Source organism: Acomys russatus, chromosome 1, assembly GCF_903995435.1.
Source record: "Acomys russatus chromosome 1, mAcoRus1.1, whole genome shotgun sequence".
In the NCBI taxonomy this organism is placed as follows: domain Eukaryota; kingdom Metazoa; phylum Chordata; class Mammalia; order Rodentia; family Muridae; genus Acomys; species Acomys russatus.
In genome coordinates, this window is record NC_067137.1 from 108,912,020 (window position 1) to 108,939,622 (window position 27,603).

The following is a 27,603-nucleotide window of genomic DNA, read 5'->3' on the forward strand; positions in this document are numbered from 1 at the left end:
AACTCTGGCTCATGGGTTGTCCTGTCCTGGCTAGCATGTTGGGAGAACCTTCTAGCATCTCTTATTCTGCAGGAGTTTTTTTCTTTTTTAAACCTCACCCTCAAGTCCATCTCCAGCCTGTAGTGTCTCTAGGGTCACCAGCCCCCCAGCTATAGGCCTTACTCACCTCCACGGTCTTCTCATCTGCCCCCCCAAGAAAACTCACTGTCTTGTCCTAGAGTCCTCCCTACAGGGAGGGCTTTGATCCAGCCTGGGTCCTGAGCCAAAAAGTCATTAAAACAAAGAGCAGCCAAGGAGAGGGGAAAATATCCCTCTGGCTGGAGAAAGCCAAACACTGTAACACTCCAGGCTCTAGCTCTCCCAGGACCGTAGGGAGGATGGTGGTGGGGGCAGGGCAGGCGCAGGCAGAGGCAGAAGCTATTGGAGGAATGGTTTGGGAGTGGCTCCAAGGTTGACAGGCAGGGTGCAGAGCCTGATTTATGACTGCTGGGGCCTGGAGAAACACGCAGCCCCTTGAGGGGACCATAACCTTGCTGGGATGGCTGCTAAAGAGGTCTGGCCCGAAGCCCCTGGCTCCTGGTACATCCCATAGCCAACAGGCGCTGGGGAGGGAACACAATCAAGGCCATCTGCATCCTGAAGCCATCACTCTGCAAGATGGGTGACTTCACAGAGACTGGCTGACATCACGGAGACACTGAGGTGCCATTGGCTCTTCCTGAGGGACCGTCAGGGGAACCACAGAAGACTCAGGAAGACACACATGACAGCAGTTACAGTATCCTCAGAAAACCTCACCTCACTGCCTAGCTGAGGAAACCGAGGCTCCGAGTGTGAACTCTAGAGGGCAGGGCACTATTTGAGACAGTGTCAGGGACCAGAATGCAAAGCTTCCGGGCTGTGTGTCTGCTATGAACCAAAGTCAATGTTTCTTGAGGGTGCGCATGCGTGCGTGCGTGCGTGCGTGCCTTTCATCCATGATCTGATTCGATTTTTACAGTGTGTGCAACAGCGAAGTGCCTCAATTTCCCTCCATTCACAGTTGAGTGGGGTGGGGCTCAGAGATGGCATTCGCATAGCCAAGATCCACGGTGAAGCCAGGACTGATGTGCAGGGTATTTGACGCTGGTGTTGATGACCACGCCTCACAGTGAAGATGAAAGAGGCTGACAGAGCCTTTCATTCACCTCCCACACCTTTGGGGCCGGTGGGAAAGGGCACACCAGTACTGCCTGCTGAGTTCTTCTGTGTTGTCCTTGGCAGAAGGGCAGGTGTTCAGTGGGCATGACATTTAGTTGAATGGCAGGCAGGGTCAACATCGTATTAACAGGGCCTGCTGGCTGGGAGCCCAGGAGAGAAACCGGTGCTCACAGAGAACATATGGGGACGGATGTTCACGTCGCAAGGACCCATGGAGGTGATCTGAAAGGCAGCATAACCTAACCCTGCTTAGAGAAAAAAAAAAAATGGGCTTCAGGTTGTGGAAAGAGAAGCCACAGTCTGGAGACCATGTCACGGTGGCTGCAGGGAGAGCGTCCTTGGCTCTGGTTGGGTGTGGTGGAGACCAAAGGGGCTGGGCTGCCTTGTCTGTACCGTGGACTGCGGGCCTCCTCTGTCTCCCAGCTGCAGGCCTTCTCTGGGCCCTTCAGCCTAATGCTGAAAGACTATCACTTTGCTTGTCCCTGTAATCTTTCACCACTGGGCTGGATATTCTTGGGGAGGTTTGGGGGTGGGTGAGGGCAGGGCAAGACCCTACCTCCTGTCCTTAATTAAGCCACAGATGGCTCCTTGCCACTCTCAGTGAAACCAGCTATCACCAGACAGCCCCATTCAGCGTGGGCACCATGGTGTGGGTGATGGAAGAGGTAGGCCCTTGGCTTTAGGCTTTGAGCCTGTGCTGGTTGCTAGGGTAACAGCACCCATGGCAGGAGGCCTGGCAGCTGAGAGGAGGCGGGACACTGGAGTGCTGGGGAGCCAGCTCAGCCGCCTCCCTTTCTGCTCCAATAGCGGAGTGTGTGGAATTGGAGTGTGTGTGTACATATGTACATACCAGCATACAATCTAGGGCTAGGGTTAGCATAACTTGGGAACAGAGGCAAAGCTGTGCTTTCTTTTCCAAAGGCCCCCTCTTGGATTAGAGCCCACATTACTGATCTCTTTTTCTCTTTTGTTTTCACTTTTGTTTTTTGTTTGTTTGTTTGTTTGGTTGGTTTTTTGAGACAGGGTCTCACTATGTAGCTCTGGCTGTCCTGGAACTCACTATGTAGACCAGGCTGGCCCTAGAACTCATATAGATCTGCCTGAGTCTGCTTCCTAAGTCCTGGGACAAAAGGTGTGTGCCACCACACCAGGCTCTACCGATCTCTTTTTAACTGCATGCAGGTTTTAATGTGTGAGTTTTGAAGGGTTATAGTGAAGATTGTTAATTAAAAATGCAGCCATTAAACTTGGGGCTGGCCACCATCAGGATCACATGTGCATTGTAGCCATCACCTTATCTTAAGAGGTGAATAGTCTTGTCGCAAGGAAAATTTTAGCTCTGGAGCCTGGGGCCTGGCCAAGGTGACCATGGCTGAGTATTCCTCCTTCAGCTGACATGCCCACTCTATCCACACGGAGGCAGATGTGTGAGGCTCCACCCAGAACCTCTGCCTCCCAGATTGTTTCTGAGACACCCTGTAGGAGTGTGTGTCAAAGATGCTACGGAAGCCTATTTTTGTGCATATGTCTGTTTGTACATGTGTGTATGCATGTGTGTGCCACACAGGTGGAGGCTAGAGGCCAACCTTGGGCATTGATCTTCAGGGGCCATGCACCTTGGATTCTGAGTCAGAGTCTTAGATTGTGATGGGGCTGGTCTGGTGGGCCAGTGACTAGAAGTCGTATTGCTTTGGCCTTCCTAATGCTTCCTAGAACTTTCTTTTTGGAGACAGGGTTTCTCTGTGTAGCCTTGGCTGTCCTGGACTCTTTGTAGACCAGGCTGGCCCTGAACTCACAGAGATCCACCTGCCTCTGTCTCCCAAGAGCTGGGATTAAAGGCATGTGCCACCTCACCTGGCCTTACACACTGAGCTTTTTTACATGGGTCCTGAGGATTGAACCCATGAATCAAGAGCTCTGTTGGCTGAACTGTGTCTCTCAGAAAGGCTCAGGCTCTTGGGTTAAACAGAACAGGGACCTCCCCACTTGTGTACATCTCAGTCATGGGCCCTGAGGCAAGCTATGTCACTTGCCTTAGTGTTTCTGACTAAGTGGGTGGAAAGTGACTGTGATGAACGGGGAGATGCTTTTTCGTCACAGGCCCCAGGTCACTCTTGTAGGTGTGTCCACATTTCTTCTGAACCAAAGAAAACCCAAGCCCAGAAGGCCCGTTTCTCTTTTCTGCTCCCCCTCGAGGAACAAATGGCTTCCACTAGTGTTTGGGGAGAGCTGGAGAGCAAGAAACAGAGCAGGTAGCTGAGGCCTGATTTTGAGAACTTGGAGGCTCTGAGTCATTTTGAAATTTAAGTTGTTGAAGTTCTCGTTGGGCCATGGACTCTCAGAGAGCACAGCCGGGCCTCCAGGCTTGGAGCAGTGCCAGGTACGCCACAGGTGCCCACGAAAGGTGCTGTCCCATTCACTCATAAGCATCCCTCTCCAGGCCTCTGCCAGGGTGACCTGGTGGCTGAGAGGCCACTGAGGCAGCAGACAAAGGTCTTTGCTCTGGGCTGGTGGGGGCCTCTGCTTGTATCAGAACCCACCATTTTCCCTAGGGGCAATGGAGGTCACGTGGCAAGGCCTGGCCTTTGCTTCCCTCCTCTGCTGTGCTCCACAGGGCCCAGGTGTGTCTGCAGAGGCTTGGGCAAAGGAGAAGACCTGCGTGCTTCTATCTCTTTATCTCTTTGTCTAAGTCTTGTGCCTTGGGCTGGATAGCATGGTGCTCATGTGTCCTGGCCACCAGGGCTTGCCTGGAAAGAACAGAAGCTTGGCCATGAGGGAAACGCCTCCCAATCCTTCATCAGGAATACCCTTTTTATCCCAGGGGAGTCTGACTGACGTCATCAGTAACTTCCATGACCCTCACATGGATACCACCCTTTACAGACTTCAAGGTCTGCCCACCTCCTCCACTCAGCTGGTGTGGTGCCAGCTCTGGGGACAACAGGACAAGGGAGTAGGGGCTCTGTTCCCGATGAAGGAGATTGAGGCAGTGAGAAATAGTGCAGGGTACCCTAGCTGTCTGGACCAGGGGGCCCAGGCCAGTGAGAGACAAGGACAGGGAGGCTGTTACTCATGCCACCTTGTGCTTCCAGGAGCCTGGCTTTCAGTAAGCTGGGAGACCAAGGTGGCCAGAGCAAGCAAAGGGTCTCCATGGCCTCGTCCTTGTCCACTGACCCGAGCACCATCCGGCTGAACCTCTACTTCCTGAGCTGGCTGCCAGAACAGGCTGGGCTGCTGGAACCCTTCCTAAAAAGGAATCAGGCTGTGGTGGCCCAGGCTATTTTTAGCTAATTGTGTTGAAAGTCCCAAGTGCATGTAGCATCGTGTGTTTTTCTTTTTGAGAGGGAAAAATAGGAGATTCCCACACCCTCCCCCAAATGGGTTGTATCCTTGGAAGGAGCCTCACCTAGATCTGTCCCCATGGGAGTCCAGCAAGGACCTTGCCTGTGGCGGCCCAGCCTGGGGTTCCTGGGCTCAGGGCTTCTGGCCAGAGGCTCACAGAAGTCTCACCATTGGCCGGGGCCCTTGAGGATGGATGTAGGTATGTAGGTATCAGGCCATATTTCAAGTGGTGGTTGGAGAACTTTCTTTAGCCCCATCTGCGTGTCAGTCCTTATTGTTTTTAAAATACAATTTTTGGGCTGGAGAAAAAAAAAAAAACAAACTCAGTGGCTAAGAACACTTAGTGCTCTTTGACAGAAATGTCTCAGGTCATTAGGCTTGGCCAACATGCATTTTTACTGACTGGGCCATGTCTCCAGGCCTGTGTCCTGTAGTTTCAAACAGACATCATGGTGGAAATGAGGTGGCATTGACTGTGGCTTTGATTTATACTTCCTTGATGACCAGAGGTGCTGGGCATTTTATCACATGGCTCCATCTCCACAGGGAGGTCATGGATCGTCACGGGGTCAGGTGCATTGTGGATGCAATGCAGGATGTTCCAGGAGTGACTCGGGTTTCCCCACTGTGACATGGGGAGGGCACTGTACTACGTTTAATTCCTGTCTCTTGGAAGGACAGTGCAGCACACAGGTGAGTCCATCCTGGTGTGTTCCTGGAGACAGGTCTCTGTCGGGTGACAGAGAAGGAATCCTGATTAGAAATACGTGCTCCAGAGCTGGTTAGTTGACATCTGAAAGTTTCTACTCAGAAGCCAGTGGGTGGAAATCCTTATTAAGCTGTCTAGTTATAGCTGGGTGTGGTGGCGGGCACACCTTTAATCCCAGCACTCAGGAGGCAGAGGCAGGAGGATCGCTGTGAATTTGAGGCCAGCCTGGTCTACAGAGCTAGTCCAGGACTGCCAAGGCCACACAGAGAGATCCTGTCTTGAAAACCCAAAACAAACAAACAAACAAGCTGCCTAGTTACTATGTCTGGCCCAGAGGACTTAAGGGTGTGCTTTGTGTGAATAAGTGTGTGAAATTAGTGGTGCTAAAGGATGTGCAATTTGGGAGTGAACATTCCCTCCAAATGTAGAAACCTAATTGTGTGCCAGGTGGTAGTGTCACACGCCTTTAATCCCAGCACTTCCCGGAGGTAGAAGCAGGCGAATCTTTGTGAGTTCAAGGCCAACCTGGTCTACAGAGTGCATTTCAGGACTGCCAAAGCTACACAGAAAAACCCCCTTTTGAAAAATAAGCACACGTGGGCTAGAGAGATGTTCAGCGGTTGGGAGCATTGACTGTTCTTCCAGAGGACCCGGGTTCAATTCCCAGCACCCACATGGCAACTAACAACTGTCTATAACTCCAAAATCTGACACCCGTAGACATACAATGCACATAAAATAAAAATAAATAATTTTTTAAAAACTTATTTTTCTTTTCTTACCTCCCCCCAGCCCCTCCCTTCTTAAAAAAATAAGCACAGCAACAAGCAATAAAAGAAAAGAAAAGAAAAAGGAAATCTAACTATATGAGAGCAGCGTTAAGAAGCAGGGCCTTTAAAAGACAGTTGCTGTGAGCACTCCGCCCTGTGCTTGTGTTAATGCTGGTGTTGTGGGAGGCAGTTCTGACAGAGTGGGTTCCGTCTCCCTTCTCCTGCTCCTCCATCTTGGGATGGTACAGCTAGGAGGTCCTCTTCAGATGCTGCCTCTCCAGAGCTCCAGATGCTCTCCAAGGTGCCCAACCCCACCTTGCATTTTACAGCTTCTGCAACTGGAGCCAATATATTGTTGCTCCTTATATATTACACAGTCAGTGACATTTTACAACAGTAGCACAAATGGACCAAGACAGTTAGTGACATTGTTCAGGGTCCTCTATGCATACACTGGCCTCTGTCCTTTCAAGGCCCCGTAGGGGCAGATACTCCCATGTGGTCCAGGGCCTTTGAGATTTTGTTGCCATTAAAATCCTGTTCTGTCATGTTAGGCGGTAATGGCGCATGCCTTTAATCCCAGCATTTGGGAGGCAGAGGCAGGCGGGTCTCTGTGAGTTTGAGGCCAGCCTGGTCTACAAAGAGAGTCCAGGACAGCCAGGGCTACACAGAGAAACAAAAAATCCAAAACAAAACTAAAGAAGTCAAAATTCCTGTTCTGTCAACCTTGACTAGGTTTTTCACATGAGTGCTTGGCAGTACAGGGAGCTGGAACCCTGCCTGGCAAGACCATCTAGCTGCCCTGGCACCTGCTTTGATACTGGGGTGACCTATCTTCACTTTGCGTTCTCTGGGGTGCCACCTGGCAAGGTTAACTTGGGAAGGAGGAGTCTACTGCTCGCACTCTCACTGGTGACTGGCCACTACACAGAGTCTGCAAACGGAATTCAGTAGTCCCAAACCTATCCGCTTAGCTCTGGTCAGTTTAGAGAGAGCAGGCAGTCAATGAGAGAGTCAGTGGGGAACACGCAGACCAAGCCTTCAACAAAGACAAATGAACGAACTAGCTTTCCTCCTGGAAGACTACCCAGAAACACGTAAACCGAGGTGCTGGAAAGAGTGAGTCCGTGATGACCGAAAGTTGAGGTTCTGGAGTCAGGAAACCTGGACTTGAGTCTTACATAGGAATGTCCAGCCTAGAGGAAACTCAACATCCATCTCTGAACAGGCCTTCTCTTCTCTCTCACAGGTGTCTGTAACAGCAGTGACCATGTCACGGCACTGCTCAGATGGTTTGTCTCCACTGGCCTGGGAGACCCGTGAAGCACACTCTTGGGCGTGAACATAAGTGGAGGGAGTGCGAGGGTTCATGTCCCAGCTCGACGGGATTTAGAATCACCATAGAGATTAAGTTCTGGTCCGGTTTGTAAGTCATTTTCAAGACTGGGTTATTGAAGTGGGGAGACCCGTTCTGAATATGGGTCACAACATCTCATGGGCTGATTCTGTGCTGAAGGAAAAGGAGAAAGCAGCTGGGCGCCCGCCTTCCTCGCTCCATTTCCTGACGGGACACCTGGTATGACAGCTCCTCTCATCCTGTGCCTCCGTGCCTTCTCTGCCAAACCCCAAGCCAGGAATCGAAGCAAAGCCTTTCTTCCTCAGTGGCTTCTGTCTGGTATTTATTGCAGCAGTAAGAAAAAACCTCTCCTGAGTGAGGGCCGCCCTGCACAGGCTGGAGGACAGGATCCAAGAAAAGGGGTCCTTACACAGATCCCCTCCTCTCCTTGTGTCTGTCTCTCCCTCCCTCTCCCCTCCCTCTCTCTCCTCTTTCCCCTCCCCCAATGTGGCTATTCCTCCCCACCCCCATCCTCCATTTCTCTTTCTCCCTCTCCCTGCTCTCTGCTCCCCCTTCCTCTCTCCTCCTCTCCTCTCCAGGTCCCTATTCCTCTCTCTTTCTCTCCCCCATCTCTCCTTTTTTCTCCATTTCCTGGCTGCTGGGAGTCATATTGCGCCCCCCCACCCTTTCACCATGCTATTCCACCTTACTATGGCCCAGAAACAACAGACCCAACTGTCCAAGAACCTGACTCAAACCTCGGAAGCCTTTTCTGTAGCTTGTCTTAGATTCTTCACAGTGGCGAAGCACGGATGGATACAGTTGTTGTGAGGGTGAGAATTGATGCATGTAGCACACTCAGAATGAGACCTACTACATGACAAGTGACCAGTAGGTACGAGCTAGCATAAGTTAACTCCCCCCCCACATCTAATACCACAATGTGAAACGACTTAATTGGTGACACTTATTTGGGTCTGACAGTATTCCATGTGATGGTTAGGCGGTTATGCTGTCCACATATTGTCCTTAAGGAGTTTAACGACAAAGGAACATTCAGCGAAAAAGCCTACCAAGTGTTATCTGTAGTATGATTCCGTGTCTTTGAAAATGTCTGCTCCTATATGTATATTTCCCAAAGTAAACCTGAGACCAGTGAGTCTCCAGGAATCTTCTAGGCTTTCAGAATTGGGGTTGTGGAGGTGTCTGGCTTCATGAACTAAGTACTGACTGGGTTCTCAGCCGCCCAAGCATGCTGAGCTCCTGCTGGTCTACCCAGCTGCTGCTGTGTAAGCCGGTCTAGCAAATCCCTTTTAGCTCCAGGCCCGGGACAAACAGCTCCAGGTTCTCCCAGCACTCCTTGGTCCCTATGTGTTGCAGGACATGGCTGAGCCTGCCTTCTACCTTAAACTTTCAGGGAAAAACTTTTCCTTCCCCTTCACTATATAATTTGGACATTGGTGGCTCTTGCTTTTTTTCTGTCTCTTTCCTCCCTTTACATGGCCGCCAAAAGCTGCTTCCAATGAATCTGCATTTATATACATTAACTTACCTTATATGAAAACAATCCAACGTTCCTCATTTTTAATTATAGGAAAAGGTAGGAATGTTAGGATTCTGCTTCAGTCTGCCTACCCGTGATGTCATTGCTTACCTGCCACGGGGCGTGGCCCTGCCCAGGGTCATATAAAAGAACAGACCCTCCATGACATCTCTCTCTTACCTCTCTTACCCCTATTATCTCTCTCTCTCTCTCTTTGTCTCTCTCTCTCTCTCTCTCTCTCTCTCTCTCTCTCTCTCTCTCCCCCTCTCTCTCCCCCCCCCTCTCTTATTCTTCCTCTCTGTCTCTGTCTCTGTCTCTCTTTCTCTCTGCAGGACCCCTCCCCCTTGCTTTCTCTCCCACACTCAATAAACCTCATATAATATAATATCTGTTGCCTGGCATCTTATTATCTTATCATCTTATTTGTTTTAATTATTGATTGTGGCACCTTTTACACACTATATGCATGCACACGTCACTGCTTCAACCTCCCTAGGGACCCTTGGCCAGTGAGTTAGCTTGCAATGCTGGGAGTGGGGGATGCAGACACCACGCAGGATGACAGGGACTCCGCAGATTTTGAGTTGGGGACCCGAGCCTGGATGATCCAGGCAGTCCAACATCATCTCGGGTTCTTGTATGTGAGAGAGAGAAAAGTAGAAGGTCAGGGGAGAGGTGTGACCTTTACCTTGCGAATGCAGGAGCCATGCCACTTCTGGCTTTGGAGACGGCAGGAGGCATAAGATGAGGCCAGCCTGGAAAAGTGGGACAACATAAGGAACGGCTTCTCCCCGGAGACACATGAAATATATCTTGCCTTTGCCTTGGTTTTGCCCCCATAGAATCTACTTCAGACTTTTCCAGAGCTGCAAGTAATAAATGTGTGCAGTTTCAAGGTACTGACTCAGCTTTGTAGCATTTGATTATAGCAATAAGAGGACACTGAAGTGGTGGGCATATATTTTATTATAACAAAAAAGAAACCTCATCACTAAAAAGGAAAAGAAAAGAAAGCATGCCCAGCAAATGTATTATTCGGCTCAGTAACAAGGAAACAAACACTGGAGGCAAACTAACTCAGGAACAGAAAGAGGTCTGTTTTCTTCACAGTTTTGGTAGTTCACGGCCATGGCACCTGAATAGACCTCACAGCCTTGGTGATCACAATGCTGGGAGCAATAGATGGAGGAGGTGAGGTGGGCACCTCTCTAACAGGAAGGGGGAAGGCTGGGTGTGGCCAAACTGGGGATTTTGTAACAAGCCTCTCTTGAGAATTATGGAGAACCAGCCGAATGGTTTCTCCTGGACACACCTCTAATGGCATAAGGCCCTCAGTTGGGCCCCTCCTCTTGAGAATTATGGAGAACCAGCCGAATGGTTTCTCCTGGACACACCTCTAATGGCATAAGGCCCTCAGTTGGGCCCCTCCTCCAAAGGTTCCACCGCCTTCCATAGGGCCACTCCACAGATCAAGCCTTTGGATACCAGGGACCTTGGGACCTCTGCTCAAACCATAGCCAGCTTCATGCCCATTCAGGAGTCTGTCTGTTCTATGCAGACAGGAGCAGACAGACAGAGGGAGACTTTAAAACCAAGGAGGTGAAATATATAAAATCTCCCTAAAAGTTGAGAGCCATGGAATTTGAAAACACTGCTGAATATATTACTGGTTCTGAGCTCTGCTCATTTAAGAAATTTTTTGTTTGCTTGTTTGTTTTTGGGTTTTGTTTTGTTTTGTTTGTTTTTTTGTTTTTCGAGACAGGATTTCTCTGTGTAACAGCCCTGGCTATCCTAGAACTCACTCTGTAGACCAGGCTGGTCTCGAACTCACAGAGATCCACCTGCCCCTGCCTCCCAAGTGCTGGGATTAAAGGTATGTGCCACCACACCCAGGTAAGAAAAATTTTTAATATAAAAAAACTCACATCTCTCTCTCTCTCTCTCTCTCTCTCTCTCTCTCTCTCTCTCTATCATCTGTCTGTCTACTTGCACACTTATTTGTGTGCATGGGCACGTGTGCTGTAGTGTGCACGTGGAGGATAGAGGATGACTTGGGAGAGTTGAGTCTCTTCTTCCACCACGTGGGCTCCAGGGATGACACTCAGGTTATCAGTGCTGCACTGGGCGATCTTGCCCATCAGCTTTTAGTGATAAGGCTGAAAAAAGCTGCATCTGGACACTGTATGTCAAAACACTAGAGGGACCTCAGGTCCAGAGTACCTTTCCCTCTAGGGGAAGCTTGGTTCTCTTTCCAGGGTGGGTCATCCCTGCTGATTTGAAGATTGGCAGGCCTTTCTCTCGACCACCTGACGTAAAATACACCCACTCACCCTCCAAGGACTCTCTCCTGGGAGTTCTCCCTCCCTTGTAGTCATCGAGTCATACCCTGCTATGCTGTGTGTCTTCCCGGCTCAGACACCCTGCCCCCCAGTCCACACCTCTGAGCCTGTCCTTCAGGATGCCCCAGGTGCAGAGGCCAAACAAGGAAGGCGTCACTGCCACTTAGATGGGGTTCGTGGCTGGGAGACTTGGGGAGCTCCATCTTCAAGCAGCCATGGCTTCTGGGGTGCAGCTGAGAGTCAGTGGGATGGGGTGAGGCTGAGACCTGGCCAGGACTTTCCTTCCATCTGTGGCCCATGGAGCTGTGTGGGTATGGATGTGTGTGTGCGCGCGCGGGGCTCAGCTTGTGGGCAGGCAGGTGACCATACAGCAGGCCCCACTGTAGCAGGCCGGTCTGTGAGACCAGTCACATGCTTCTGTTTGACTTTCACTTTGACTCTTAGCAGCAAAGTGTTCTCCCACCTGGCATATGAGGAAATGGAGACCGAGAGATGCGGTGATTCACCTAAGGAAGGCCAGGCTAGGGTTAAAACTCCAGCCCAGATGACTCTGCAGCCCAAGCCCTGGGACTTGCTTTCTCTATCTTGACTCCATCGGTATAGCAGAGTGAGGAGGGACCTCTGGCATAGTCTGGGTCCCACTTGCCTTCCACCTTGGACAGGGGCTGGCTGGGCTGGCTGGGACCGGCAAGCGTGGGCTGTGTGGACTAGTCTCTATGACTGTGCCATGCAGTCCTGAGGGGAAGCCACCGCTTCCGTCTTGGAGACTGAAGATGAAGGGTCCTTCCTCATTAGAGGTGACATAAGTAGCCAGAGCTGTGTGACCCACTGCCTAGGGGTCACTAGGGAACCCTATTGTTCTCAGGGAAATGTCAGGGGCCAAAATGGCAGATGAGGATGGGGAACCATGCCGGAGGCTGTAGACAGCCAGATGGCTCGCTGGGGCTCCTGGTGTGGGGAACAGACCCACAGAAGGTGCACACCACTTTCTTGGCACCTTTTGCCTCCAAGCCCAGGCAGGGCCTGTATCTGGGACGATCCTGTTTGCAGGCAGGCCTACCACCAAAGCTCTGGATCGCAGCCCTGTGAACGGACTGAACCCTAGTGTTCCCTGCCTAGTACCCCACAGGCCTAATAGCTGCCTGCTCTCTATAGTCTTAGCCCACAAGCAGGCTGGGAAGGGGCGACTGCCCCTATTTGGCACTAAGCCCTGAGAGGGACAGACTCAGGATCACCTGGGAGGTGCAGAGCTGGTAGGAGTCTCCCAGGACAAGACCTTGCAGAGCGGGTCACAGCCCTGGCTTTTTGGAAGCTCCCATGTCTGCGTGGGACATCTGCAGGATGTCCTTCCTTTTCCTGGTTCCATCCGGTGACGTGTGGGTGGGAATAGCAGGAAATGAGTGACCAGTGGGGCAGAAAAATTGGCAAGAGCAGAGGGGCTGCCTCCGGACACAGACTGGCTTCTCTGCTTGTGTGTGTGAGGGTCACTGAGGTCCCATGCATCCTGTCAACTGCTGCTCTCCAGACGACTGGAATCAGGTCTTAGGGTCTGAAACTGAGTGTGTGGACACTGTAGAAAACAGGCAGAAGAATGGGGAAAAGAGGAAGCGTAGGGAAAGGTAAGACTAGCTATACAGAAGGCCATGGTTACCTGGCACAGTGCCCTAGGGTGCCACTTACCGTATTATAAGACCCCCCCTCCCCCACAACCTTAGCAACCTCCATCTTGGCCTCAAGAGGTGGCTGGGGGAGGGGCATGAATGAAGCCTGTTGAGAGCTAGAAAGCAGCTGATGTTGGAAAGCTCCTGTCATGAGAGAAGGACATCAAAGAGAGGTGGCAGGCCATTTGGCTAGTTCCTCCTAGGAAGTCCCTTCTACTGCCCCAGGCCTTCAGCCAGTGTGTCACCCTCTCCAGCCTAGGGTGGCTGTGCTGGGGGCTCTGAGGGCAGGATGCTTTCTGGGCTCTGACCTTTCTCTGACCAACTGTTCTTGCTTCTTATTTTTTGGGGAGGTGTGTGGCCCTCCCTCAGGGATCCACCCAGCTTGATCCAGCTTATGTTGCTTTATAAGGAAGGTGTCCCAGACTACCTTCTCTGAGATGGCAGCATGGCCCCTCACTATGCCCATGACCTTGCTTTATTGTCACCTTCTTCCATGTCTATACTCGTCTGCTTTTCCTCAAGATGTGTCTTGGTCACAGTCAGCATCACTGGAATTAGGGCCCGGTCCCCAAAGCCTCTCTCTACAGGGCGGACCCTGGCATCTGGCAAAGAGAAAGCCTCAGGCTTGCACCTCAATGCCTTTTTTGTCAGGTAGTTCCCCCAGGTGAGTGTCTTGACCTCTCCATGTCTCCTCAGCCATGAATGAATGAATCAGAGAGTGAGTGAATGAATGCCCTTAGTTGAGACAGGCATGGCAAGTCAGAAACAGGCCAGACAGCCTCTGGGACCTGGACAGACAGATGGGTGTAAGTGAGAGGCTGGGAAAGAGAAAAGAGCTCACCCAGCTCAGACTTGGGAGTGAGGAGCCAGGCCAGGCCAGAAGCTGGTATATGACCCTCCCAGTGCCCAGGCAGACTGCTCCGAGTGCCCCAGAATAGGAGAGCTCTACAGCACATGAGGAGCCTAGAGCTGTTCCCTGGTGTGCTGGCTTTGTGAAAGACAAAAGGCAAGGGTCCATTTAAAAATCATTTTTTTATTAACATCATCTTCCTGTTTAGCCAAGTGTCTGTCATGTATAAGGAATGTCGGTAAATATTCCATTTGAAGCTTCTTTGTACATATTTCCATCGATAAATAAACTCTGAATTCACATAAAAAAGTTAAACTTAAATAACTCATATTTCCTTCTCTTGTAACAGCCATATATTGGTAAAATATAAATATTCTTAGACTCAGGCTTTGTTCTAAGTAGGAGAACAGTAATTCACCACATGGTACAATTGTTGACAATAAAACCAGAAGTTGTCAGCTGGTGTCCTGGCATGGACGAGTACTGAGGTGGGAAACAGAAAATTCACATTTGGTTTTGGGCCAAGGGAGGGGCAGGAGAGGCTGAGGGGGAGCTGAGGACAGGGCAGTTGCTTTCATTATAGCACTGATAAAAATAATCTGTTCTGCCACTGAATTTTAACCTGGAATATATTCTTCTACATTCTCTGATTAAGTCCTTAATCATTTGACTTAAAACCCATGTGTCAATAACTGAATATGGCACATAATCCATTTTGAACAACGTCAGCAGATTCAGAAAATGATCGTGGATCTGGCAAAACCAAGAGTGAATGAATGCAGGACGGGAGAGCGACGATTCAGGGTTGGCGTGGTTGATCCACTGTGGTCTTATATCCATTCAGGGCCTCGGTACTACAGATCCATCCACTGGGTCACAGCATGACCCCTGGGAGCCTACAAAGGGGTCACAGCATGACCCCTGGGCCCATGTGGCAGGTGAGGTGAGTGGCCCGCTCAGAGCACACGGGGGATGACCGTGAAGGGTACGGCAGGGCTGCTGGCCTCCAGCTCCAAGGCTGTCAGGAAGCACTCGGTGGCTGCTGCATCGTTGCCCTGAGCTTGGAGGACCTCGCCCAGCCCATTCCAGACCTCGTGGGCTGTCGAGTTCACCTGCACTGCGTCCCGGAGGATCTTCTCAGCTAGACTGTAGCGGCCCAGCTGGTGAAGGACCAGGGCCTGTGGAGACAGACAGTCAGACACTCAAGGAGCGCCAGCTACCTGACCTGGACCCTGAAGGTAGGACGGCTCCTCCTGCTCAAGGCACACAGCAGGTTCTCACCCACCCCCGGGCTCAGGGCCAACAGTGTAAGACGTTGTTTGACTACATGGAACTTCTGAAATCCAACACAGACAGGGCATTTCAGCCAGGTGCATGGCTCAAGAGGAGGCTGAGGAAGGAGCAAAGTGTGAGGCCATCCTGGGCTACAGTGAGACCCCCAAACAAAACAAAATCAAAGCAAGAACCTCCCCCCGCCAAAACAAAAGCCAAACCAAAATAACAACTACGCCATCCTCAAATAAAAAAACCAAACAAAAGGCAGTTTTATATAGTTCATCTAAAAATGTCTCAAGAACCAACCTACTGGAAAGGCCTGTGGCTGGCCTGCGGTGTCTTCACCGACACCAACCTATATGGGAGGGTATTTGTCATCTGTGGCATCACGGGTTATGACATTTAAAAAGTGTTCCTAGTCTCTTGCCTTGATCAAGTGCCTTGCGCTACTGTCCAGTGCCAAGCCCTGTTCAGCTGTGCACAGAAGTCACCTTTCCGCTTCAGTCAGGGTATTTGTGTTGATCCCCAAATATCTGACCACAGCCACGTTTCCCAGTCATGCTGGTCAGTTAGTGGCTTTTCATCTAATGGCCTCACTCTTATGTAACTAGCCTTGAGGTCATAGCCAACCTCTACTCTTGAACACCACACAGCCACCGAGCATCTTTCCAGAAAGTGCTCCTCTGTTCTTTGAAACAGGATTTCACTTTGCAGAGTGTGATGACCTCTCTAATTTGTGACACCTCCTTGCCTCTGCCTTCTAAAGGCATGGCAGGTCCCCTTTACTAGACCACCAGCCTTTTATAGCTCCAACAGCCTCCAGTGAGATGGATTTACTGAGAAACACTTACGGTCTGTCTATAAACAGACATGGAGGGATTGATCTGGATGGAAGATAAAGGGCTGGGGAGTCTGCTGTCCCCAGCATTCCTCACAGTGGCCTTCGGTCATTTGGAGAGTCTCTCTTTAGCATAAATGTCTTTGGTAAAGCCCATGACTCCTTTTAGAGCGCTGCACACTTGCCTGTGAGGGTCAGATTTGCTGGTCTGGAGGTTAGCGGGTGCCACTCGTTAGCCGCCTCCATTTTTGCTCTTTATTTGTGCTAAGGTGAGTGCAGCATGGCCATCCCTGTTGTGATCTGTGTTTCTTTAGTACTGGCGCGTAGCCAGCTCCCTTCAGAGACTACTCTCTGCTACCATCATCTTTCAGTTTTCTTTGGACCAAGGTTCTCTGTGCCCCTGCTTTTATTTATTATTTTAAAATATATGTGGGTATTCCTGTGTGAGTTTATGCCAGAAGAAGGCATAGATTCCCCTGGAACTACAGTTACAGTTGCCTGTGAGTTGCTGTGTGGATGGTGGAGGCTGAACCTGGTCATCGGCAAGAGCAGTAAACATTCTTAACTGTGGAGCCATGCATGCCCCAGCTAACACTCTGGGTTTCTAAATGAAATTCATGAATGGCTATAAACCTGGAGGTGGGTGGCGTCACACCCTACCTTAGGAAGCTAACCCCTCATGGGGGGACCAGCACTCGTCCACTGGGCACTGGGACTTATTATGTCTTAAGTTCCTCTGCCTTGGCAGGCAAACTTGGATTCTGCTGCTGTGCAGGACACAAAATGGCCACTCCTGCCTGCCCTTCGCTCTGTGGGGCACTGGCTGTCACAGCAGGCAGTAGCAGGAAACGGTGGCCACCTACGATGTTCCAATGAGCGCCGCATAGCTACCCTCTGTATCAGTGCCACGCTGAGTCATATTTTACTAGGTAGAATTAGAGTCTTTCCTCTCTACCCTTTGCTTTTTAAGGATTTCCTGACTATCTTGCCTTGAACTATTAAGAGACAAATGTGACAATCATTTGTTCAGTGCCTTTGGGAATCAACTGTACTTACACTGAATCTCCAGGTGGCTAAGCTCCTGCAGTGTGACTGATTTCCCAGCTGGCTTTGGCTCACTGGGGAGATGGGGAGAGACCTACCCTTCACTCCTATGACAAGCCCACACTGGCAGCTACCACAGCATGCCCTTGCCACACAAAACCTTGGCCAGAGCGGTGGGAGTTGGCCATGTGACCCCGGCCCTTCTTCCCACCCTGGCCTTGAAGAGCAGCAGTTCTGTGCCAGATGCACCAGCATCTCTCCCTTCCAGGTCACAAGTCCTTTCTCCTCTCCAAAGACCGGAAGGCTTATTCCAGAGCTTTGCATTGAACTGTTCCCACTGGCAGCTGGCCGTAGCCTTTCATGGCTGTTACCGGACACATTGCTGAGCCCCTCTCACTCCCCTATACCAGTCAGCCTGGCCCTTCCTGGAGGAATTTCAGTCCCATCAAAGTCCTAGGCCTCCAGATTCAATGAGGAGCCCAGCATCCACTGCTTCCCACACGTAGCCCTCCCACAAGCAGGAGAGAGGGAGGCTAACGACACACTCCATAACCCTAGAACTGAAAACTCCCTCCCCACCATCAAAGTGTACACAACGTACGGGGTGATGGCCCAGATGTGCTGGGAGACAGGTGGGTACAACGCAGGCCCGTCTTAAAGAGCAGTGAAAGATCTAACAACACCAAGCCCTTATTCAGTGCTAGGAGCTGGCTCAACCCATCATCCCTGAGCACTACCAGGGTGAATGTTACTATAGGTCTCTGCTAGGCAAAGCACCTGCCCTGTCCTTGAGGATCTGAGACTGAGCTGTGATGCATGTGTGTGCACTTACCACTGGGTCCCCTCATTCTTGCAGAGTGTGAGGGAACGGAGCTCCCTGCTAGTCCCTTTCACCAGGTACAAATGCAGACAGCTTTCCACGCTTGTAATTATTCTAATCAGGTGTTTTATACAAATAACATCTTGGTGATGCACCAAATTAGAAATAAAGGATTAAATTAAACCTGTTATTTCAAGTGAGAGAAAATGGACTTGGCTAGTTTGAGGGCAATTAGCATCTGCCTTTTTGTCGTGGTAATTGCTGCTCTAGACTCAACACCTTGCCCCATGCCCAGGGAGTACACAGGAGCCCTGGGAAGGCCGTGGCTCACGAGTAGGAAGCATTCGAGGCCAAAGCTCCTCTGAGAATCTTGGACATCTCCATGGAGCTCTGCTCAGGAGCAAGGGTAGCCATTTGCTGAGCTCAAGGCATGCCACAGTCTACTGCTTGTCCCAGGGGTATTGGCATGAGGAGGTGATATCCATGAAAGAGCATCCTCAAAGAAGGCACTGCTAAAAATGCATGTGCTCAGCTGTAGCGGGGGCCAGGTGTCCTGTCTCCAGCTGGCTGTACTTTTCCCAGGCGGCGTCTGGGGAGTGAGTACTGGGAGCTCTCCAGGCAGGGCATAGATGACTCTTGCTCCCTGTCACTCCCGGGCTGTCTTCAGGTAGCCATCCGTCACTCCCTGGACTTTTAATAGCTTTGTTCCCACTTTTAGGTCAAAAGTGCCATCACTGCAAACCTGCAGGGGGCAGGGTTAGGGCAAGTGGCTCAAGGCGGTGATGTTTGGTGGCTCCTTAACCGCCGCAGGAGGACAAACACCCGGGGCCAGCAGCTTGCATGAGTTTTTAGTGTGCAAGGAGTTATCAGTAACTTCGAGAGCTTGCTTAAGTGAGAGGTGTTTTGTAACTGCAGAGAATCCTCTCTGGCCCTGCTTCCTCACTGGGCTTTGCTGTGGGTGACAATGGGGCAGGGATGGGCTAAGCCCCAATGCCTCAGCAAGCCCTGAAAAATCTTGGATTCAAGAATATGACATAACCTCTAACAACCTAGATCTAAACCAGTGCCCTGCCTTGGCCCATGCTGGCCTGGGAAAAGGCAAAGGCTTTTTTGGGAGGAGTGGGGTGGAGGGGTACCCATGACTTAGTACTGCCATGATGGTCAACTGAAGTGGCGTGAGACTGTCTGCTCCAGAGAGTTGGGCTCAAAGACATAGGCTTTATAGGACAGGGAACAGGCCAAGTCTGTACTCATGGCAGTTTGGATAAGGAGCAGCAGCACACACCAGTCATCAGAAGGAACAGAATAAGCCAGGGATGTTTTAACAAATGTGCTTCTTTAAATCAGAGACTGACAGTGAAGTAGTGCCACTTAGAAGCCCACAGGGAACAATGGCTTTGGCAGGATGGCCAGCAGTGGCCCTGGAACACAGCATCTTGGGCTGCCCTGGGCTCCCCACCCCCACCCCCCTCCTCCTCTGAAGCATTAGGAGAGCTGTCTGTTCTTGGCATGAGCACTTTGTGATGCAGATCAGGCCACCCTGCTTCCTGCAGAAGGAACTGCAGCCGTCCCTGTATGTAGGTGGTGGTGCTGGGGCGTCCTTGGAGCCAATATCAGGATCCCAGCAGCTATGGGTGAGGCCTGCTCTCCACTAGGCTGCGTTCTGCTTCCTTTGTTTGCTCTGAGTAGAGGACAGGCAAGCGTATGTGTCCAGGATAGCTATGTCAGTGTGGAAAGCTGGCTCTGTGCCAGGTGTCCTCAGTGCAGCCATCTGCCTGCACTCCTCTTCCCATGCCCACCAGAGCACACTAAGGAGGGGTTACACATTGCTACTTGGCTCCCTGGAGAAGGAACCCAGAGGTCAGGTGACTACCTTCTTTCAAAACAGAGTAGGGCTGCCTTTCCACTGGTTTGACCCAGTTAATGCAAAGACCTTCCTGACAAACTTGTGCCCATTCAAGATGCAGAGCAGCAGGTACCCCAATGTGCTTGCGTACAGCCCAGTCTCCAGCAGTAAACAGCTTCTGCCACCATGCCTGGGTGGCCTCCAGGCACTTCAGTGAGGACAGAGCATTCGTGAGGCTTGTTCAGCCTCCAGAACAGCAAAGGCAGCTCAAGTTCTGCTCTGGGGACCTGGTCTGAAGGGCAGTGGAGGGGAGGCTGCAGGGACAAAGGACAGGACAGAAATGCCAGCTGCCAGCTGCCAGCGTCCTGTCGCACTGCAGGGAGGGACTTCTGCCAAAGGTCAGCAGTGGCTTGAGAAGAGAGCTCTAAAACTACAGAGTGAGGCCAACTTGGTGCTATGTGGCCTTTCTCCATCGATGATGGACAGGGCTGGGTGACATTAAAGGTAACCTCTAATCCCTTAGCCTCTGCCTTTCACCCCGCCCCGCCCCCACTTGAATGTCAGGACCCAAACACAGGGTGCCTCCTCCGTCTCTTGCTCGCCTCCACGCTAACTATAACAAATGAAGAAAACTTGTAGGGAGCCCCTAGTCTGTGCAAGGCAGGAAGGAGAAGGAGGTGGCTTGGGGCAGGGTGGGGTACAGAGGTCTAGGCACTTAGCACACACCCTTGAAGCTTTTCCTCATCCACAGGTACCTCCCATGAAGGACCCCTGCTGTCCACACAGGTGGCAGGCCTCTGTGAGCAGATGCTATCTGAGGTGGGGCTCCTTTTTCTAGGTCAAATGCTTTACCTGGAGAAATGTGGCGTCCGGGGCCCAGGCCTTCCAGTAACAAACTAAGTCAGAAGCAAACAAGAGGGCCAAGCAGCTAGAGACAGTAGTCCTTGGCTGACAGGGGTTCTGGGTCTCTGCTCTTATTCTCATATCTCCCTGTGACCAGCTCTCTACTCCCCCACAGCCCTGGCATTAGTGGACTCTACTGAGCCTTTCTAAGGAATCCCCAAGCGCTGATGTTCCCTGAGTCCCCCGAAGTCATGTGGATAAGTCCCCTTCCGTTTCTGCCTGGCAGACCTCAGGGACCTGAAGGGACTTCTGGACTGCCATTTCCTTCGCTCCCTCTGCACCCTCTGGGCTTTACAGGGATGGTAAATTCAAAGCTCTCTCTATATGACTACATTCTGCACCATGAGGTTCTCAAAGCAAGAGGCCTCACTGCGGGTTCAGAGAAAGTCATCAGGTGTCAGGAAATCCTGACAATGGCTTGTCCTTTTTGAATATGTTTTAAAGGCATGTGACTGGCAGATTCTTTTAAAGCAGCTCACCCCCTCCCCACCCCAGAATGGTTTCAAATATCCTAGAGGAGTGTGTTCTGCAATTAGAAATGCTGGAGTGATGGGCTGTCACAACGTTGACACTGGCAGTGAAGATGCCAGAACTCTGGCTGTAAGCCCAAGGGCCCGTTCAACCCAGGCCTTCAATTTCCTCTGGCCTCATGTCTTTGAAGGGGGTTGCTCAGCACTACAGCCAATGCGTCTATAGGCTGTGGTGGTTTTTAGAGAATTGGGCATCATTGGGATAATTTAGGGAGGGACCACAAATAATTGGCTGGCTACTTCCAAGGCCTGAGATGCCCCAAAGCCTACCCCCTACCACAGAAGGAGTTCAGGGTGCAGTTGGGGTGGTGGAGAGTTGAGCACAGGAGCATCCTAGGGGCCAGCATCCTTATTTTATGGCTGGTAGAGGCTAGGAGAGAGCAAGCACAGGTGGGGAGATCAGCTCCCAATCATCAATCGGTTAAAAGTTCTGACACAGATGGTGCACTTCTGGTTATTACCTTTGCAGGTCTATGTACATCTTTTAAAGTGAAAAATCAGAAAAAGGAGATGTATTCAGTATGGCCTCCTTGGGGAGAGGAACAAGGAGTCCAATAGCCCCCCACCCCCCACCCCTGGTTCATCTTTGGGGCTCTGAAGGAAGATCACTTCTATATTATATATTGCACCCACTCCAGGCAAATGCTATTGATAGCTGCCGTACATAGGTACTTACAGTGACAAGAAAAGGTCAGACCATATCTTGAGTGGTTGTATTTCTTTATCCTCACAGTTTTAACCCATTGTGGGATGAGTCTGTGGATAGACCTCATGAAGGTGGAAAGCTCAGCTGTCCTAGGCTGGGACCACACAGAAATGAGCCGTGGAACAGCACTCTGGTATCTGTGTCCCCAGGACGGGGCTCGGCTTACTCTGCTACAACTACTCCTAGATCTTTCCCTTCATCCATAAACATGCATGGAGAGCTGTGGGTATCTCAGCATCAGTGTGCCTGTACTATGTGGCTTGCTAGAGCCTCGGGCACAGGCTGCCACGGGGGCCGTACTTCCTGTCACCTAAGAGCACAACAAGGGCCTGGAGGATGGATCTGCTGTGAGTCTTGCCCTGGCCTGGTGTCCTGAGCAGAGCAGGGCTGCTTCATAAGTGTGCAGAACCAATGTCTGTCTGCTGGGAGGAAGCTACAGGAGAGAGCCCCAGATGACAGGATACAACTCTTGCCACTTGCTACATGGATGGGAAGGCTGAAGCTCAGGGTCCATGACAACTTAACACCAGCGGAGGGGCTGTGACCCCATGGTGGCTGTGAGGTAGAAGGCCCCCCCACATGTATCTACTTCCTCCTGGTGCACAAGGCAGGTGCCTGGCTCTTGAGAGGATGAACTCATTTAATAGCTAGTCGAATGCCCAATCAGAAGGCAGCGAGGTAGAGGAGCAGGGGGTCACTGTTACTAAGGATGTCAGGACCAGGCACTCTGCTTGGGTACACTGCCCTGGCCCCAGACACCTTGACTTGCCCTTGGGATTTATGTGCAATGATTTTGCTACTGAGGGCAGAGGGAGATGCGCTTTCATAAGGGAAAGACGCTGTAGTCTCAGCTCCTCTCTGAGATCGCTGCCTTGGAAAACCATAGCTAGGCAGTCTGAGTGCTGCCCCCTGGCCCTGAGACAGAGAACACTTGGTGCTTGGTGTTGCTGCAGGCAGGGTCCCTGGAAGCCAGGCAGGGGGCTGCAGGGAATCCCAGCAACAGAGGAGTTCCTGCTAGCAGCAGCCTGAGGCATGATGCTTACAAATTCAACTACCAGTCAGCACAAAAGCACGGCATGGGCGCCCCCGCAGCTCCCGCCTGGTGTGCTGACCCACTAGAGGAAGTGTCAGGCTGGACAATCCTAAGCAGCATCAAAGCACAGCCAGTGAGCAGAGAGCCAGGGCCACTGGAGGGGGTGAAGGAACTGACAAGGAAGCCCTGGGTCCTCAGTAGGATGTGGGGATGGTGTGCCTCTGTCTCATTCTGAAAAGGGAGGCAGTCCCTGGTAATAGTCCAGACTGAGCCTCCAGCTTCCCCTCCCCCAACTGCCACATCAAGCTCGGGCTTTGCTGCAGTGGGATGAGCTCATTGGCTGGGCCTGACGTGCTCTTAGGAGACAAGTGCTTTGGTCCTGATGCTGTGGCGACTGTCGTTTCCTAGTCAGCGTGACCTACTCTGTGGGTGCTACCTGGCTGCCCTTACTGGTACTTTTCCACTGGCAATGGGCAGGAGACTCCTGTTGACTTATTTATACATCTCCCTGGTTGACTTATTTATTTATTTTTATCTACCTTTGCCAACAACAAGTCAGGCAGAAAACAACAAGGCAGGACAGCCTTGAAGTCAAGCACTTCCCCATGGCCCAAGTTATCCACACAGTGGAAAGTATGGTGCTAATTACCTCCCAGGAGGCCCTACCTGCTCCCAGAGGAGGCTTCTGTCCCTGCCTGTTTGGAAAGGTGGTGTGCTACCCTAGGCAGGGTGCAGAGGCCCAGCTGTCTGGGACCACTGTTTCCACAGGTGGTATGAGCGGCTCCACATAAGAGGCGCAGCTCCCCTAGCAGAGAGGGCATGGGTAGGTGGCACTTCCTCAGGGCCCTGCTTGGGCAGAGGGTTTCCAGTTATGGGCCTGTCATGCTCACAACAAAGATTACATGTAACCAGCCAACAAAAGAGCTGCATTGAGGGTTTCCTAGAGTGAGTCCTAGGAACCTGTGCCCTACTGTGGTGGCCCAAGCCTGAATCCCTTCCCAATGGCCTGGCAGATCCTCGCTTGGTGCATCCCTTGTCTCATCACCATGACCAAATACCAGATAGGAAAGAACTTCAGGAAGGGACTTACTTTGTCTCAAGGTTTGAAGTACAGACTGTCATGTGAGGGAGGGCATGGCGGTGGGCAGAAGTGTGCAGCTGGTGGCTTGCATCTTGATGAACTAACAAACAGAGGGGCTGGGCTATCGCCCTTAGGCCTGACTCTACCTGACCCACTTCCTCAAGCTAGGCCCTCCTTCCTCCTTCCTTTAAGGTTCCATAACCTCCCAAACAATGCCCTTGGTTGGGAAAACCAAATATTTAAACAAATGAGCCTACAGTATGCTATCCAAACCATAATGCCCGGCCCCAACGCCAACCTGCTCTCAGGAGAGGTGGGAGGTAAGCCATGCCTTTGTGGATGCTCTCTGTACTCAGTCTGACCGTTTCCCACCAAACACTGCAAACTTAGTGAGATGCCTGGGTAGAAGGCGGGGCTAGGTGCAGCCCAATGGGTGAGTATCCTCTCTCAACCCTACCATGTGATCTACCACTGACAACCAACCTAGACCAAGTCTTATCTAAGAGTTTCACTTTTTTGGTCTTGAAGACAAAGGTAAGGAGTAGGTGACTGGGAAGTCCTCTTATTTACTACATATTTTGGGAGTATTATTACATACTCAATGTAGATGGTGCCTCAGGACTTGAAAACTAGTGGCTGTTATGATCAGGAAGGCTTTTCAAGGAAGAAACTGGCCAAGAGAAAGAGACTGAGTGAGCGTTGACCTCCAGCTGCAAAACTGAGAGCCTCAGGGGAGCAGGCCTGGGACTGTGCTCCTTACATGTGATAGGTATTGGGGTGGAGAGGGATGGGAGGTTGGGGTGTGCAGTTCTGCTCCCATTCTGCATAAAGAGAAGCTTTGGGTGAGCCTAGGCAAGTGAAGCCCCAAGGGTTCCTGGGTGGAGCAGCACAGCTTTCGCCTTTCTTAGGAGTAGGTGGATGAGCAGGCTTGAGCTCAATCAGAGTATCAGAAGGCTCCAGGATTTACAGGAAACTTGGAAAGCTCCAAGAAATCAACAGTACAGAGCAGAAGCCATGGGCTGTTGGACTAAGGAACCACAGGGTCTCTGCGGCAGAGGCCTTGTTTATGCACCTTTCCACGTCTGCGGACTTGCAGTGTCTAGACAAGGCATGCTGTTAGTTACAGGCCACTCCAGGCCCTAAAGCATTCCTGGTGCACTATAAGAACGGGCTTCGTGTCCTAGTCCTGCCATAGTCCCTACTGTCCTGCTTCTCTGCCAGTTGTCCTCTGGGCCCAGTACAGCAGTGCGTGGGAGGTAGGGCTGACCAGTCGGCTTCCACACCCATCCCTGAAGGTTGCCTGGGGACGTGACTTCTCTGGGCCCATCTGGACTTCAAAGGGAGAATGCCAGCTGCAGCAGCACTGCCAAAATGACACAAAGCCTCAGTCCTCCCCACAGCCCACTTTCAGTACGCAGGCCGCAAAGAGGATGAGCTCCAGGTGGTGGTCCCATGCTGGATCATCTGACTCACTGGGATCCAAACTCGGGGATGATGATTTACTACCTGCCAGGATGGATGTGGTCACTTTGGCCAGCACCTACACCATCCCTGCCAGGGTCTGGCAGGAATTAGTTTTCCATTTTAAAACAGGAACAAACAGAAATGATAAGACATTTTCCGATGAAAGGGGGACTGAAACTGATTAGCCTTGGAAAATCTGTCCCCAAATAACAGGACCACTCATAATCCTGTATCCTGATGGAAAAGAGGAGCGAGCCTAGGCACGCTCAGCCGCTCCTCACCACACACAAGCATTGCTGACACACCACTTGCAGGGAAAGCCATCCTTTAGCGAAGAAAGATAAAGTGGACCGTTTGCTTAGAAGCAGGCTTTCACTGTTGTTTGTTTGAATAAACTTCATCCCTAGTGCTCCCAAATCAGGCTCAGGCTTGGAGGAAGGAAGACAGTGACTAGGCTGGGGACCTATGGGGACCTGGGACAATGTGGCTGTGCAGAGAAGAAGGTTTCTATTGCAGAGCTCTTGAAGAGAACCGAGACCAGCAGGCAAACACCCCCCTCCCAGCTCTTTTCATTTCCACTTCAGTGCAGAATAAATCAGCATCAAGATCACAGGCATCTCCTCAAGAGCTCCCAGTCAGTGCTGAGAGGTGGCGTGGGAGGCGCTGCTCACCTGCCATCGAGGGACTGAGCTCATTTGGATGTATGAGCCCTGCTATGTAACTGGCTGTGGCTGACACTGAGCATGCCTGACTTCTCAGAAGCTCAAAGAGGGTCCCTGCAGGCTTGCACAATGACTTGGAAGGAGACTGGAAAAATCAGGATAAATTAAAGCATCCACCATCACTCCTGTGGCTATCCTGCTCATGGTGGCATGTTCAGGATACAGATTCAGGAACGGCAATGGCTGTTTTATGTTCTAACCCTGCAAGGCCATACCCAGAGGTGGCTGGCTACAAGCACTGCCTGATCCAGGATCAGCCCTACAATCTGTTACCGGCAACTCTTGTTCTCTGCTAAAAGACAGCCCCTTTTTCCTAAAGACCAGGGAAGGGAGCCTCGTGCAGGAATCTCTAACTCCCATGTGACCTTCATGTGTCATGTATGAGGTCAGGTAGTGGTGCTGGGCCAGGACCATGTCTATATCCCTGAGGGCAGACAGAGAAGGCGTGACACACCCTGCTCACAGAGCTCTTGAGTGCATGTCAGAGCTAGAGCCTAGATGCTTCTTTTTCTGCTCCAGTTGTGTCCTCCCAGCCTCCACTCTTTCTGGCCGTGGCCTGGGCAGTTCTGCAGTCCCTCCTCCCCTGGGTTCCTTCAGCTTTGTCTCTACTCAGAGCGCAGGTGTGCGTCTGCTCTGTGCCACAGCACCTTCTACGGCAGGGCTGGAGTGCTCCTCTCTACCCATGCCCAGCCCACTGCTCTGATGTCTCTCTGCTTCCCTCCTTCATACCAATCCCCGTTCTGGCCCATGACTGCTAATGATGCACCAGCCAAAATGGCCGTGGAGGAAGAAAGCCCAGACTTGTGGTACTTGCCATTTTCTAGAGTAAGTCCTCTCACCAAGGTAACCTCATGCCGCCCATGTGGGCTTGCTTCAGTGGCTTGGGGTTAGGGAAGGCTGTGTATGCTTGGTGGCCTCAGCACTGGGTAAGTGGGACCAGTCCCCTTCCAAATGCAGGTGAAATTGCTGGTGTGCCTCCAAGTGACACTAGAGCCATAAGATACCAATACCAGTGTCCACGCTGCCCTCTTGAGGGGTGAGGGGAACATCACAAAGCACCAATTTTCTTCAGCACCAGAGAATACAGAGGGGTACAGTATCCATTTTCTCTAGCATGGAGCAGCTCTGGTAGGGGGCCCCAGGCTCTATTGTATCTCCCCAGGAATGCATCACCCTGGAAACATGGCCAACTCCCCTCTGTAGCTTCCAGCTGGTTGCCAGCAACATGACCTCTGAGCCTAGCTTCCCCACAGCTACTTCTTAGCAGACAGCTGTGTTCCTGTTATGCTTGTGGTGGGTGTGCAGGCATCTGACTGAGGGAGTGGTGGCTGGAGGGGGGCTGCTGCCAGCGGGTGGCTGGTTACTGTAGCTGGCTCTTTAATCAAAGGCAGAAGTGTATTTGTTACCTTTGTATAAGATGCAGGCAGCAGGTAAAGAACTTAACAGCTTGTGGGAGTTCTAATTAGAGAGCCAATTATAACTCAATTGACCTGCCTTGCTTTGGAAGGCCTGGAAACATGTGTGTTGTCCTTTGGAAGAAGCAGATTTTGATTCTAGTTTGTTCTGGGAGATCTCCACAGGCCCTTTTGCT

The 27,603-nt window shown here is 51.4% G+C and overlaps 1 protein-coding gene across 6 annotated transcripts in view; it reads right to left on the bottom strand.

Moving 5' to 3' along the window:
- Positions 1 to 14,671: 14,671 nt before the first annotated feature.
- Positions 14,672 to 27,603, bottom strand: part of Ttc7b (tetratricopeptide repeat domain 7B) — a 202,803-nt gene continuing 189,871 nt past the window's right edge. For all 6 annotated transcript variants that reach the window (XM_051150510.1, XM_051150505.1, XM_051150500.1 and 3 more), the window contains one exon: positions 14,672 to 14,928. In XM_051150510.1, the coding sequence (XP_051006467.1) occupies positions 14,707 to 14,928 (222 nt within the window). In that variant the 3' untranslated portion in view covers positions 14,672 to 14,706. The remainder of the gene's footprint in view (positions 14,929 to 27,603) is intronic.